This window comes from Pteronotus mesoamericanus, unplaced genomic scaffold, assembly GCF_021234165.1.
Source record: "Pteronotus mesoamericanus isolate MK-2021 breed Mesoamerican mustached bat unplaced genomic scaffold, CSHL_Meso_final contig_40, whole genome shotgun sequence".
Classification (NCBI taxonomy): Eukaryota; Metazoa; Chordata; class Mammalia; order Chiroptera; family Mormoopidae; genus Pteronotus; species Pteronotus mesoamericanus.
Genome location: NW_026555150.1, coordinates 10,995,539 through 11,010,880, shown reverse-complemented (window position 1 = coordinate 11,010,880; position 15,342 = coordinate 10,995,539). Strand labels below are relative to the sequence as shown.

The 15,342-nt window shown below is 45.2% G+C and overlaps 1 protein-coding gene across 1 annotated transcript in view; it reads right to left on the bottom strand.

Annotated features, from left to right (window-relative positions):
• ARHGAP36 (Rho GTPase activating protein 36) overlaps window positions 1-14,588 on the bottom strand; it is a 30,127-nt gene extending 15,539 nt beyond the window's left edge. The window contains exon 1 of the mRNA XM_054576966.1: window positions 14,531-14,588. Within this exon, the coding sequence (XP_054432941.1) occupies window positions 14,531-14,588 (58 nt within the window). The remainder of the gene's footprint in view (window positions 1-14,530) is intronic.
• Between the last annotated feature and the right edge of the window lie 754 nt (window positions 14,589-15,342).

The following is a 15,342-nucleotide window of genomic DNA, read 5'->3' as shown; positions in this document are numbered from 1 at the left end:
AGAGCCAAAAGGAAGGCTTATCACTCCTGGATCTTAGCTCAGGACACTTTTTGCTACCCTCATTGCTTCCCTTCTGCCCTGACTCATGTGATATTTGAGTGCAGGGAACATCCTTTGTTGGCCTTTTGCATGCAAGGACTGCACAAGGAAAAACCCCTTCCCTCCTTGCCCCACTCTTCATGCTCCTTGTTTCCCATGGCCTGTGCTTTTTCAAATTCACAGAGAAAAAAGATCAGTTTGTTCAAACTTCAATGAGAATCAAGAGCAAAAAGAAGCTAACTTCACAATGTATTCCACACATCCGGATGAGAATGGTCTCAGTAACTTCCCCCCACCCACCACACACACGCACACACACACACACACACACACACACACACACACACACTCACACAGGCACACAGGCACGCACTACAGTCTTCCTAATTTTTTTTTTACCTTGTTGGCACCTGGAGAAGTCAGAAGGCCATCCACACCTGCATGAATCTTCTTACCATCTAATACCTCTTCCAAAAATGCCTTGTAATCTGCAGCCTAACAATCATCTATACAGATCACTATTCAGCCAAACAAAAAAATTACTTCTAGGCACTAAATGTTCTTATCTGACACTACAAGGGCAATATGGGGTTCTAAATCCAAGAATCTCAAGTGGGGAAATTTTTCAAATACACAATTATACACCCCTTCCTATTGAATTTGCTCCTCTCTTAGGTAAAGAAAGTGGAAAGAGGGAGAATTATGTTGACACAGAGGAAGAGGAATGGGGAAAACAGAGGAGAGGAGAAGAGAGCCAAGAATGTCAGAGACTACGCATGAGCTTGGCACAGAGAAGGAGAGGGCAGTAGAGACTAGGCAAAGAAGTGAGGGATAAAAGGGAAGGGGAAAGGCTAGAAAGCAGCTTCTGACTCCAGGCATACATTGGTACTGGGGCAGCCCACAAAACATGAACTTACTCCAAAAATGATCAGAAATGGAGCTTTTAGGGATCTGGATTAGAACTGAGATCCAGATGACAAGTCTCTCTTACCCCCTAGCAAAGGGAGAGAGCTTCTGGTGTTGGCAGCATCATTGGTAACGTTCTTTAAGTACCACCTCACTAACATCACTACCAGGAAGATGCCTGCTTCTCCTCTCCACTTTTCCTTAACCCCCTCCAGCACTTAGATAAATCCTATCCAACACAGGAATGCAATTTGAATGGTCAGAGTGATTTTCTCTTCCATTGAGGAAGAGGATCTCTCCCTCTCTTCCTGCTGAAAATGGGCTGGATGCTGCCCCTTTATACATTTTAGAGCACCAAATTATGAAAGGTGGGGAAGGATAGGGGTGGCAGTTTGAGGCCAGTTCAATTTGTCCCTGGCATTCTCCACCGCCCCCTCATCCCATTCGGTTTTTCTGAAACCCCTCCTTCTGACTCTAACAGCTCTGCTCCATTTCCTCACTGCAACATCCTGCAACCAATTATCCCACCCTTGTGATAAATCATTGATATTGAGGTGCATCTTTCTGGTGATGCTTGTTTTCTGTTTTTTTAAGATTTTATTTATTTGTTTTTAGAGAGGAGGCAGGAGGGCGAAAGAAAGGGAGAGAAACATCAATGCATGGTTGCTTCTCATGTGCCCCCTATTGGGGACCTGGCCTGCAACCCAGACAAATGCCCTAGACCAGGAATCAAATAGCCAGCCCTTTGGTTTGCAGGCCAGCACTCAATCCATGGAGCCACACCAGCCAGGGCTGGTGATGCTTGTTTTCTAATGTGGGATCTTAGAATGATATGCCAAGGAAAGATTTTAGTTGGGGGTGTGCAGAATTACGGAAGATGAAAACAGAAACCCAACCAGGTAACCAACTGCCTTGCCAGGAAAACAACATGGGTTGGCTTTGGGGGGCATCTGGGAGACATTATTTGAACCTGATTGCATAGGGAGTCAATAGGCAGAGGACTGGCAGGTTGTTGGCTTGGGTTACAGCGATTACCTTAGTAACATAAATACAAAAGGACTACATAATATATTAGAGAGAAGGTTGATGACTGAATATCATCCAGTCTCAGTTTTCTCAACTACAAAATGAGGGGATACATGCTCACCCCATTGCACTGTGGGGAAGAGTGTGCAAAATAACATTGGTAAAATACTTAGCACAAGGCCTGTCACATAACCACTTGCCCTCTTAACTTCCCTTTGGGTGTTGGACATAAGAAGGAAAAGGGCTTGTCCAAGGTCACACAGCAAGTAGTAGAGTCAGGATTGGAACCCAGATCTTCCAAACATTCCCCCTTCCAGGGATGGTGCTTTCCACTCTACTTCCTCTGCTAAGAAGGCTTTCAGGGCTATCCTTCTGGATTTGGTGCGGGTGGAAGAGGTGAGGTGTGTTAAGAGGCTGACTCTATGCATATTTATATAGACCCTCTGTCACTTATACCCAGCCTTTAGGCCTCAGGCTTCTGCCTTATCCCCTTTCTCATCATCACTCAGGTAATCTCCCCATGCCATCTTGGACTGATTCATTGCCAGTTTAGCACCATCTCTGCTGTTCAACTCTCAGACAGTGACTCACCCTCTAGCTGGCCAGGGTCTCTGCCCTCCAGGAAAGAGGCTTTCTTCTTAATTGACTGCAGAAGCCTCAGCTGCAGTGAGACAACACCCTTCCAGGCAGGCTTAGAGCTTGAGGGCTTTGAGAAGCAATGGAATAGCCTTCTATCCAAAATCCACTGCCCTCCATTCCCACAGTGCCTCACGGTCACTATTGGAGTCCTCTCTATAGATTCCTATTATAACTCCTTATGTTCCCTTAGGCCTCGGTGTTTCCAAGGGATTTCACCCAGGGCATTGTTTTGATGCATGTACACAGCCTAGGGGCACTATATTAGGCACTGTGAAGACAGAAGGTAAGAGGAGATATCCATGACACCCAAAGTGTGTTCACTACAAATATAAAAAAAAATAACATGCACAACTTGGAAAGGGAGAGAAAATGCAGGGGGAGAGAACTAGGAAGTCCCTGAGAAGGATGAAGGTGATAGGGAGAATGGACTCAACTTCAGCCCCAGGCACAGCGTGGTGACCTGGAATTTCTTGTGGCCAGTAACTGGCATCACTAAAATCACTGGTGTAGGCATTTCCCTTAAACGCGACAGGATATTGAATGCTAAGTGAACCCTGGCCATGGGCTGCCTTTCTGGTGGTGGGGGAGGGGCGTCACTTGGTGCCCATATCTCCCTCTTAGTCTCTGATCCCTCTTCTGCAAACCCAAATCTTTATCTTTGATGAGGGTGAGGGAGAGGAAAAAGGAATATAAATCTTTTGGTCGTAACTGAGAAGCACTTTACATGTTTCCTCTTTTAAACTTCACAAGCACCCCACGATGTAAGCCAGTGACTTGCCAAGGTAGTCAGCTGTGAAGTGGCAGAGCTGAGATTCGAACCTATAATAACTCCGAAGCCTGCCTATGCCCTTTGCAGGGGAAGGCGTCGCAGCAGGCGGAGGTTCCCTTGCTCCACCTCTCCTTCACCTGCTATCCATCTCAACAGAAAGGAGGCAAGCAGAGGACAGGAGCCAGACGGTCATGTGGCTGCGGAGAATTCTGTAGTTACCCTGTATCCGCTGCAGTGGGAGGAGACCTCAGTGTTTCCGGAGAGGACAAGCCCGTCAGAAGTGCAAAGCACCTTTGACAACCCTACCGCCTAGCTAAGAACCACGTTCTCCTGAGGGCTTGTGTGCTAAGTATAAAAAAAGGCTCATCCACTGTTTAAAAGCTGTCTCAGGCTGGTTCTTGGCTGCAGATACACCTGACAGATTTGGTGACAAAAGTGGGAGGGAGGAACATTTATAACGCCCTACTATGTGACCGGCATGGTGTCAGTAATTTCTCACAGCCATCCCCTTTTATGTAGAAAATTAGCTGCTTTGCAAAATAGTGAGCTTTCCATTAAGAGAAGTCTTCAAGCTAGATTTTAACAGTTTTCATAAAAACCTAAACCCCTTATTTACTGAACCAATAAAGTCCTCCACCCTTAATAGTAGCCCTCTCTCGGGTTGGGGGAAGAAGCAGTCACCTCCGCGGGGGCGAGAGGGGGGAGGCAGTCAGAGGTCAAAGAAGTATAGGATCAAGGGATCTGGGGAGGGTGCAGAGGAGGAGCTTTTGGCTGGTTCGACAGTATGCTGAATCAGGGTCCTTGCCCAGCTTTCATGCCCGTGGCCCACCGGCGGATTCCCGGTACCTTCCAGTTTTCCTGGGTTCCGACTGAACCCCTCCTGGACCCAACTCACTCACTCCCTTTGCTTGGGAAAGGGGAACAGACACACCCCAGGTCAAAGGGAAAAAATAAGAGAGTCTCTGCGCGCACCTCCTTGCCCGCCCATCCCCCCTCCTTCCTGCCCCTCCTCCCCTCTTCGTCCCCTCCTCGCCCCCTTCTCTTCCGCCTGGAGGGAAGGAGGGGGCGGGCTGTGTGTGTGTATGCATGTTCCTGTGTGTGCGCGCGCGCGCGAGTGCAGTACTTCTGTGTGTGCATTCAGTGTGTGGAGTGCGCGTGCGGTGCATGTTTTACTCCGAGTACTTGATGTGGAGTGTATTTGGTTTATGCTTGGACATGGAGCATATGCTAGTGTGATGTTTGTGTTTGCATGCTTGTAGGTTATGTATCTATCCGTTCGATTACAATGTGACTATGTGGGTGCGGTCTGAATGTGGGTGTGTTCAATATATGTTTCTGCAAGGATTGGTGGTTGTGCTGTGGTGTGTGTGTATGTGTATTAAGATATGTTCTGTCAATGTGGGTCTGCGGGTGGTGTTTGCTGTTGTGTGCAGTACGTGTGCTTGTGTGTAAGGTGTTTTTATATGGTGCAGTATGTGTGTGTCTTTGGGTATGATGTATTCATGTCTGTAGTGGAGATGCATGTGGCCAGTGTATGTGCTGGGTTAGAGAGCTGGAAACCATGTGTGCCTTGTAAGGGGGACATTGCAGCATGAGTGCAGGTGTGGTGTGTGAGAGCACCGGGGTTGTCTAAAGAACCCAGGTGACCGTGTGCTTGTTTTTTTGTTATTGTTATTTTTAAATTGGGGTGGAGGTGTTGGCGCCAGGACCAGAACAGGGTCGCCTGCTGACCTGATCTGCCCCGTCTGAGTCTGTTTCCGGTCCCCCATCGCTGTGCCTGCTGGCTGGGGCAAGGTGTGTGCTTACCTGGCTGCTTGGAGGAAAGAAGAGGAGGGCGCTGCACGTGATTGGCCAGGTAGGGCGCCTAGGGCGTGGTGCAGGGGCTGGTGGGAGTAAACTGGAAAGATCTTGTCACTTTCCCCCACCCCAGGGAATCCTGTTTTGTACCCAGGAGAGACCAACTATTTGTTCAGGGCCTGGTTGTTTCACACCTCCTTGGTTTTGTGTGGGCAGATCCCGTTGCCTGGAATCCTTTCCCCCCCTGGGTCTCCTAACCTAAATCAAGAGTTGCAAAACTTTCTCTGCTTTTCTGTACCCCTCCCTCCCAATTGAGAGCTCCCTCCTTTGAGCTACCATAGTTACACTCTTCATGCTCTCATGCATAACTGCAATTATTTGTCTCTCTTTTTAAACTCTGAGCTGTAGAGAATGCCTGGTATATAATAAGAAAAATAATAGTGATCATTATAATATGTTACCATTGACTAAACACTTACTGTGTACCAGACACTGCACTAAGTGCTCTTCCATGCATTATCTCCTTGAGTCTTCACAATGACCCTATGAGGTAGGTAGAGCTATGATTATCTCTATTTTACACATCACACATCAAGCTCAGAGTAGTTAAGTAACTTCCTCAAAGTCACAGAGCTAGTAGGAGGCAGAGTTGGTATTTGAACCCAGATCTGCCATGCTCTCTAAGCCTTTCTTCTGCAGGAAGCCTCACCAAGCGTCCCCTGATTCTTGCTAGACATTGATGTCTCTATCAAACAATATCATTTCCCAACAAACATTCCTTTTAAGTTTACTGACAGCACCAAGAGTGTTCAACATAATCACTTTCTTCTTCTCACAGACAGCTGATACCTTCTCCACTTAATTACCTGCTTTGTTGACACCTCAAAATCTGTAATTACCCTAGGCTCATAAGCACCTCACCAGCTCCAGTTCTGGGAGCTCTTCTTAGGCTGGTGCTGAAAGAAAGAGCAGAGAATGAGCATTTGCTAGCCATAGGGTCAAGAGAATTGGGTATAAAGGGGAATGGAGGTAAGGGGGTCAGGATGAAGTAAGGGAATGATTTCATGGCCCCTCAGATCTTTTTAAAATAGCATTAAAACCAGAAATTGGTAAATTTCAAGCAGATCAAGTCACCTTCAAATCAAACTGCATATAAAACACAAGCAGAGGCCCCTTAGAAAAGATTCCTGAATGGGCCCCATTTTGTATTATTCATGATTGAGGAGAGCACTGCGCTTGCCTAATGGGGCTCATGCTGCTCTAATGCCTTCTAAGCAGCCTCATTTAAGAATTCCAAATTAAAACAATATGTTGCATTTTGGAGAGCACATTTGTTAGGGAAGATTTGGGGCTCAGTCACAGTGAAAGGGCCACTGGAAGTATTGGCTTCCAGCTCAGCCACCAGGGAACCAGCCTAGACTCCTGTGAAGAGGTCAGAGGGTGGATAAAGAGGGACAATTCAACAGTGGTGAGTCACTTCTCCACTTTTTGGGGTGAGGAGGAGAGAGAAGCACGATTTAAATTGCTACTGTTATTATTGTGCCCTTTCAACTGGCACAAATGAGCCTGGTATGCAGAAGAGAAGCAGCTGCAACATCCATAAAGCTTTTTCTCTAGCTGGGCCTAGGTCAGCACCTCATCCTGGGTGGGCAGGAAAAACATTGCTTCAACTACTATGTATCCAAAAAGTCTCCTTTTGAAAGAAAAAGAAAAAGGCTAAAGAGGTCAGTCTAAGCCACACAAGGCACAAGACTAACTGAAGCCCCTTGGTAAATCCCTGCAAAGAATTCATGCAAACTTTGGTGTGTCCCAGCATCTGGTCTCGGGCACTTGGCTTTTCTGCTGGTACAGAGCCAGTTTGACACCTTCTCACTCTCCTCTGAACATACTAACTTAACTCCCATTCCCTCACAGTCTCTCATGTGAGGTCTCCTCTCTTTGATGGTTCTTTCTCTGCCTCCCAACTCCCTCATCCCCACACCACTAGACCACCTATCTAAATCCTGTTGTGCGAGTCCCACCTGCATTCATGAAGACTCTAGTTTACTCTAGCTCAGTGCTCCTACCTGTGAAATTGGGGACAAGCTTCAACTTTGTAGAAGCCAAAAGCTCTGGCTTCAAAGATGCAGTCCTGGACCAGATACTCTAAATTAGTATAATGGAAGGCTATCCTTACTACCCTTGCCTACCACAAAATCCATATAAATGGTGGGATAGGAGAGGCTATCAGGAGCCCTGTCAAAATGGTCAACAACATGGGATAGACACACACCATACACACACTTTCTTGGAGCTTAAAATTGCCACTATAAATCTCTCTCTCTTTACAGTTCATAACATGAGGATTATATGGGAAATTGTAAAGGCAGAAAATGTTTTAATAACCCACATTACTGCCAAATGTTAACAGAGGTTTTCTTGTTTTTCACTCTAAAAACAAGAACCTGTAGGAGCAGGGCACCAAAATGTGAATTTTATTAAGAAAGATATTGGTTTCCCCAGGAGAATAAAGCCCTTTAAATATCATGACCTTTATCTCTTCCTTGGGGGCAAAGGGTCTTTGGAGTGAGACAGCTTTGAGTTTTTATCCCAGCTCCATCACTTACTTGCTGGGTGATCTTGGGAAGGTTACTTCATCTCTCTGAATTTCAGTTTTCATCTGTAAAATGGAGATGCTAACTCCTGCCTTAGAAATGCTCAGATGACTGAAGGAGGTAAAAAAATGGAAAGCAGCAGCCTAATAATACCTAATATGTATAGCAAAAGCTCAAGAAAAGGTTAGTTAATTTTCTCCCTCGATTAACTCTCCCGACCCCCACCCCACACGCTCTCATACAGCCAAGATTGTCTTAACCAGTGTGTTCAGGGACTGAAGCTGACTGACTGAGTTGCCAATTTTCCTCATTACTGGTTTGTCTGACACTCTTGAAATAGCCCCTCTTCTTTTAGGATGATGTTTTGATCAGCATAATGCAGCCCCGGAAGAATTGGACCCTAAGTTCAATTCTCACTCTGCAGTTTCTTCTAGCAGTGTTAATGAGTTAGGTTTCAAATGTAATACTCCAGACCAGAAAGTTTCAAACTACCTGCTAGACATCCCCCCACCCCCAACTCCCAACCCTTGCTGCAGACCCAGCCCCAACCTTCTTTCCTAAATATGTACTGTTGTGCTCAAGAGATTGATGGTATGAATATTTCCTGACTAAACTGCCCCACGATTCTGGTTTGGTTTTCCTCACCTCGGTCCTAGAAATTAAGAGATGTTCCCAAGGCCACCATTTTTCTAGCAGCCACTGAGTTGGGGGTGGGGTGGGTAGATGAGCTAATGAGAAGAAAAATGATATTTCACTGAGATATACTTTGCAGCAGCTAAAATACATCTGTTGCTATTCATCTGTTTGCAGTTAAAGGAAAATAAAACCTATCATTTACAAGAAATGGTAAAGTGAGAGAAGACCCCAATCTGTGCCCTTTCCTCTCTGATGCTGTTGCCTCCCTCTAGAGACAAAAACAAGTCACTACAAGCTAAAACCACTTAAGAAGGGATGGCGGTGCTGGTGTGGGGGTGAAGTTTAAGGAGTGAGTGTAGAGGGTGGATATAATTACAACTAGTAATGAAAATGTTACAAGCTAGAGAATTATTGAGCTTCAAGGCAGAAAAAGCTCTGAGAAGCCAGGCCTTAGCCGTTTCCAGTGTATGGAAGATGTCTTTAACTCCTCCTCCTTCACCTCTCATATTCATACTGCATACTACCCCTCACTGACCCTAGAGTCCACTATGCAAGTTAATCTATTATTTAGTCCCTCTGAGGATTTAGGAATTTAGAAAACCTTCTCCAGCTCCTACCCATGTCTGCTTCTGAGGATGTCCTGTAACCTCCACTTTGAAGTGAGGGGGATAAAAATTAAGGGTCAACCATACCATACAGAAAATAGTTGAAACAGTGGTTCCGGGTAGGCCCCAGTCATTTAATAAGCTTCCTTGAGCACAGGGACCTACCAATTGCTTGGTATTGGGTTCCTATCCCCAGGAAGCTGCGTGGATTTCAAGAGGTGTATCTGAGATGTGACAGTAGCTGCCAAGGCTCATCAAACATGCCATCTACCTACTTCTGCTGATACATGTGAGAACAAATGATACTGCCAGAAGGAAACAGAAATCATTTCCTAGTGACTCAGAGCTCCAGCAATGAGGACACAGGTGGTATTTGTATTGCATTTTCCAGTTGAAATGTGTACCTTTTCATAGAGAGGAATCTATAAGTAATCAAATAGTCCTAACTTGGACTCTGGGCAAGATATCATCATTAACATCCTATTGGCCACCTAGTAAATGTCTACTGCAGAACAGCATAGCATTAGGAGCTTTGCAAATGTTATCTTTTTAAATATCACTCAAGCTTTGAAGTCAGACCAAAAGAAGTTGTAGTCCTTGCTCAGTCACTGTATGTGGCACTAAGGAAGTTACTGAACCTCTCTGAGTTTTGTTTTTAAAATAAAGATAGTAACACCAGAGAGTTGTTAAGGAAGTTAAATGAGGTTGTTTATAAAAAGTGACTGGTACATAGTCAATATTTAGAGAAGGAATAAAATGCACCTTTTGATACCTGAGCCATAGACTATACTTAATATAATGATATCAATAATAATATTTATAACCTGAAAATGTCAGCATTATTAAATCATTTTAAGAAAGGTTGAGTAAATTGATCACAGAAATGCTATAAATGCAGGCTTGGGATTCAAACAAATCTGCTTCTTTCCACCCAATGTTAAGGAACAATTTACGATCATTGGGAGGATCACATGTGGCTGACCTAATCTAGTCAATACATTTAATCTACAAATAGAACAAAAAAATCCCTTATATTAAACCATGTGCAATGGGATTTTAGATCATTACTTGGAGTGTTTGCATATCACAGGCCTTCAATTAGACTGTTAAAAATTTTTTTAATTATTAGAGTGATTTAAGAACAAACTTGATAGAGATTTTAGAAAATGGAAAAAATAACTATTATTCCACAAAGTTAACAGAATCTCTTAACTTATTTGCCTTGCTGCTGAATTTTCTTTGTCTTTCAAAAATATATATTTGACAGTTATAATCATATTTTCCATGTTGCTACTGATTTTTCATAAATATCTTTTTATAGTTGTAGACTAGTCCAACAAGTGGATATGTCATATAGTTTATTTAACCATTCCACTCTTGTTGGACATTTGGGTTGTCTTATACATAGGTGTGAAAAAAGGAATCATGTTGCTTTCACCATTGCCATAAGCACCCTCCAAGACCTGGCATCCTGCTCCATCAAAGACCTGATATGCTTTTCATCATTTGATAGTTAAGTGTGGTGAATGTCAGCTCTAACACTGGAGTCTGAGATACATTTGCAAAAGTATTATTTTTGGCCAGTTTTCATCACCCAGATTCTACATTTTATCCTCATGGTGGGTAGGTGGAGTGTGGGATAACTTAGAAACCTAAGCTCTAGAGTGTCGTTTTTTTTTTTTTTTTCATATGGCAAAATGTGTTTTGAGGTGCAAACAAGTGATTTACAAAGTAACTTTGGGAAGTCCTGCCATTGATGAATGGGGGTGCTCATCTACTACCATAAATGAATGGAGTGGGGCATCTCATTGGCAAACTCACCCCAGCTCCAGAAAATAATCCTTTTGCAGCTCGAGGAGACCTGGCCTCAGCAAATCAATTGGATCCCATCTCTAAGAAAAGATCAAATTTGTATGTAAAGTGGGCCCCAGGGTCCCTTCAGCTTTAGAATTTTGGCTGCTTTACAGAAGTCCAATTGTCTGAGGCTAAATCCAATGCCAAGAGTGAACTGGGGAAAGCATTTTCAAGTGGGTCAATCATGCTGTCCTTTTCCCTGAGAAAGAAGACCTTTTGGGGGACCCATATTCTTCCCAGGGCTTAATGATGCCTCTACCAAATGTCTTCATATGACCATTAATTGGCCATTGTCACCCTCAAGATTGCTCTGACATACCAACCATCTTCCAGGAAAGAAGAGTGGGTGTTCCCTGTCTGAACTACGTTGGTATCTGAAATTCTGGTTTTGGTTATATTTGGGTGTCAAAATACTGGCCTTTTAGAAATTCAAATCTTCAGAAAAATTAAACCTGCTAGAATTTTTAAAAAAACTCATCTAATATCTATCCATACCAAATATAAAACTGATAAGAGCTTGGCTATAAATTCAGTTAAAGGTGTATAGTCATGTATAAAGGACCCAAGGACAAAGCCAAAGTGGGGAAGGACTGAGGGTGGGAGGTGGGAGTGGGTGGCGCAGGGGAAAGTGGTGGCAAGAAAATGGAGACAAATGTATTTGAAAAATTAAAAAAATCCTAAAATCCATCAGAAAATAAAATGGCAAAAAAGAACAAGATAATGAGTGTAATTAAAGTGTATTCATAAGTATACAACTTGAATTTAGGGATATAAGTATGATAAATTGGTTCGTTGATTATTTGCTAACTGTATGACTTTAGCAAAGTCATTTGAATTATGTAAGTTATCCCTCTCTGTAATATGTAGAAATTGGTCCCTTCCAGGAACAAAAGTCTGTTTATTTAAACATGTAGAGTATCAATCTGATATTTAGCTTAGTCTGGATCTTAATATTCACTGTCCCTTTTCTACTATTTTCTTTTGGTGTAGAGGTCTACATCAATTATAGTGGTTTTGCGAGATGAAAAATAAAGTGAAAATGGCAACTTTATAGAGTGACTTAAAATTTTAACTTATAAATCACCCACTGTAATAATAGAACATGTAGGATACCTCCCCTACTCTTCCCAGTCAGCAGCCAGCTACTTCCCCACCTGTGACCCCTGAGGATTTCTGGGAGGCATTTGAAGAGAGGTACCAAGGTCAGTTTTAACCCTACAGAATATCAGTAGTTACCCACAAAGTTATCCTTTCTCGTTGCACAGCATTTTTCAGGGAGAATGCAATGAACAGGTTCTTACCTGGTCAAAAAACTAATTACTTATTTGAAAGTGATGTTGTGTGACTTAAGTAAGATCATATGTGTAAAGGACTGAGCCAAAGGCTCAGCCTCTGGGAAATACTTTACATATATTTCCTGCTTATTGTGTAAGTAATAGAGCTTGAGTAGGCAGTGGTGTGCCACTGGCATATGTAAGGGGACAGGTCTTATCAGACTGGAAATGCAATAGCAAATATATAAGGTCTTGTGCTTGGGTCTAAACACCAACTAAAAGAGAATACAGACTGAAAAGAACATGGGGTTACTTTTGTCTTTTAAAGAGTAGCTTCAGTTGGAAGTACTTCCAATATAAATAAACTAGTTGTGTGAATCATGTGGTATGTACATGGGATTTGTATATGGTTGTGCATGTGTGATATGGGTATATTGTGTTGTGTGCTAAAAGTATGGGATGCATATCAAATGTGTGTGTGCATTTGTGACTTTGTGGGCATGTGTGGCCATGGGAATGTGTATGTATGTGTGTATTTATGGCTCTGTATCTGAGTTACATGAGTGTGACGTGGGCTTCCAAAAGAGGGAAAGTCAGCTATCCAGGACTATATTTACAGAGGCACAGCTGGAAATCCTCTTTTGGCCAGGTCACTGGGCATTCTCAACTTGGAGCATGTTCAAAGAAGAGCAGCTAGATATGGGTAGGAGCATTACAGCCATGTCATGTATTAAACAGATGAAGGAACTGGGGAGGTTTTGGCCTGGATAAGGACAGGGGTGAATGAGGGTAGGATGACTGGCACTGTTTCCTTGGGAAGACCATGAAGGTCAACTCTACGGCCAGAACAAGGATTTGGGTTCAGTTTAAGGAAAAATCTTCTAATTCTAATAGACATAGCTGTCTTTAGATGGGGATGGACTTCCTGGTGTGATACTGACTCCCTCCCAGTGGGGTTTATTCATAAGGGAGCCTTCATAGCTGATGTCATTGGAGTCACAGTACACCCTGGTAGGCCAGGCCTACCCTCTTTTTGAAGGTTGGGTGTTTGAGCAGTAAAGCCTAAAGGGCATCTTGTAAAACCCCCTTAAGTTTTTCCACTCACCAGGATCACATAAGTGAAAAAGTATACAGAATAAAAATTAATCGCGGTGCATGTGGATCTCTTTCCTTCAGAGAACTTGGGGCCTATCAACGACTGTACTTGAACTTGCTAAGTATGCTGCAGGCTCTTAACAGTAGGTCAGGCTCCTGAGATGGTTCTTAGTAGGGTGCTAGGGCTACAAAGAATTAAAAGCAGGTTTTGGCTGAATTAAGTTTCTGAGGCCCTCCTATCCTGGCTCCTCTCCCTGCCTGTGAGGGGGCAGAGGAAAGAGGAGACAACCCCAGGTTTGGTCTATGGCTAGTGACCAATGACGCACTCTCACCAATATAGATTTTGGAGGTGGAGACTATGGGAAAACAGGTGGCAGCGGGGGCAGGTGGCAGCCTGAAGGGGGTGGGGCCTACAAGAAGGAGTAAAGGACAGTTTGTATCGGGGTCCTGGGAAATCTCAAAAAGAAAATATCAGTCTCCTGAAAGTGTAAGGGGGAAAAAAACTAATCAGTTTCCAAATGTACTTTATAGAAGCAGTGCTAAGAAAAGGGTGAGATGCCATACACATATTCATACTGGTGCTGTGATCCTTGCACATCTATATCCTCAACTCCACAGGGATAGGGAAGCCAAGCATTGATCTCAAACATCCAAAGAAAGAACCGGACTAAAGACCCAAGGCCCCCATCACTGGGCAGTTTGGGGCAGTAGGAAGTTGGAAGAACGTCAGCAGAACCCGATTTGCTGACAACTTGTATGACCTTGGGCGTGCCTTTCCCATCACTGGACTTCAATGTCATCATATTTTAAATGAAGGGATTGAATTCGACGACTCTAAGGGGCTCATGTTGATATTCTGTGGATGAAAATGGGACAAGGGGGACAAGCTTCAAGGCAAAAGCCTCCCTCCCACACACCTTCAAGGCCCTGTATGCTCTGCCAGGGCGGTTCACCTTTGGGCCTTTAGGGCCCATGGGTGACGAGAGGCGCTTTTGCCTGTCTGGTCCCAATGCTCTGGTTGTCCCTGAGGACCGCTAAGTGAGCGGCTCCGCCCCCACGCTCGCCCCGCGTCCCGCCGAGCCATTAGCGCGATTGCTCCGTGTTCCGGGCAAAGCTGATGATTTATGCCGGGCCTCGACGGGGCAGTCCTTCGAGCCAGGAACAATTAGCTAAAAGCCAGCGGGAAAGGAGGCAAGGGGGCGGCCAGCCAAGCCCCAGGGCACACAGCTGGGGCTGCAGCCGCCTGCAGCCCCCTGCAAAGCACCCCAGCCCCTCTACTCGGTGGTCTCCACTCACCACGGCGGGGGCGGGGCTCAAAGGCCGAAGCAAACAGGCAGTCCAGAATCCACGCCATGACCCTCGCTGAGTGCCCAGCAGCCTGGAAACTAGTTTCCGCGCAGTCCCCCACACTGGCCGCCCTAAGTAGCCCCCGGAGACCACGCCCTGAGCCGCACCCTGCACCCAGCTAAGAGTATCTTGGTCACCGGACACCTCGGGCATGTCACGAAGGGGGCAGGGCCTCAGGGGAGCCCACCTCCCCCCTCCGGAGGGGAAGCTACTCGTCCCACAGCCCCTTACCCCATGCAGAGGGAGGCCACGACACAGCTCCTGTCCCGGGAAGCTCTGACTGAAGGCAGGACCCTTCCCCCACCCCAGGGATCCCACAGTCTGAGGGGAGACGCCATCTCAGTCCTGGTGAGCCCCAAATCTGAGAGGGAGGGGAGGTCCCTGCACCCAGGAGCCCTTAATCGGGTGCCTAAGGACAGTCCTGGCCCCAGAAGCTGGAATTTGAGGACGAGATGGTGCACCTGTCCCAGGAAGCCTCAGATCTGGGGTCAAAACTGTATCCCAGACCTAACAAACCCCACGTTTTAGCGGAGACATCATATCGGCCCTCAGGAGGCACAGTCCAGGCTGGGAGGGGTGTCTGCCGCAGGAGCTCTGAACTGGAAGGGGAGGTACTGCCTAGCCCTTGGGAACCCCTTATTTTAGGGGAGGCATCACCTCAGCCCTAGGTAGCTTCAGGTATGCTTTTAAGTCACTGCTACTTTTGAGAAAACCAAGAATGTGAGCAGGGGAAGAGTTTCGTTCCCCAATGGGCCCAAAAG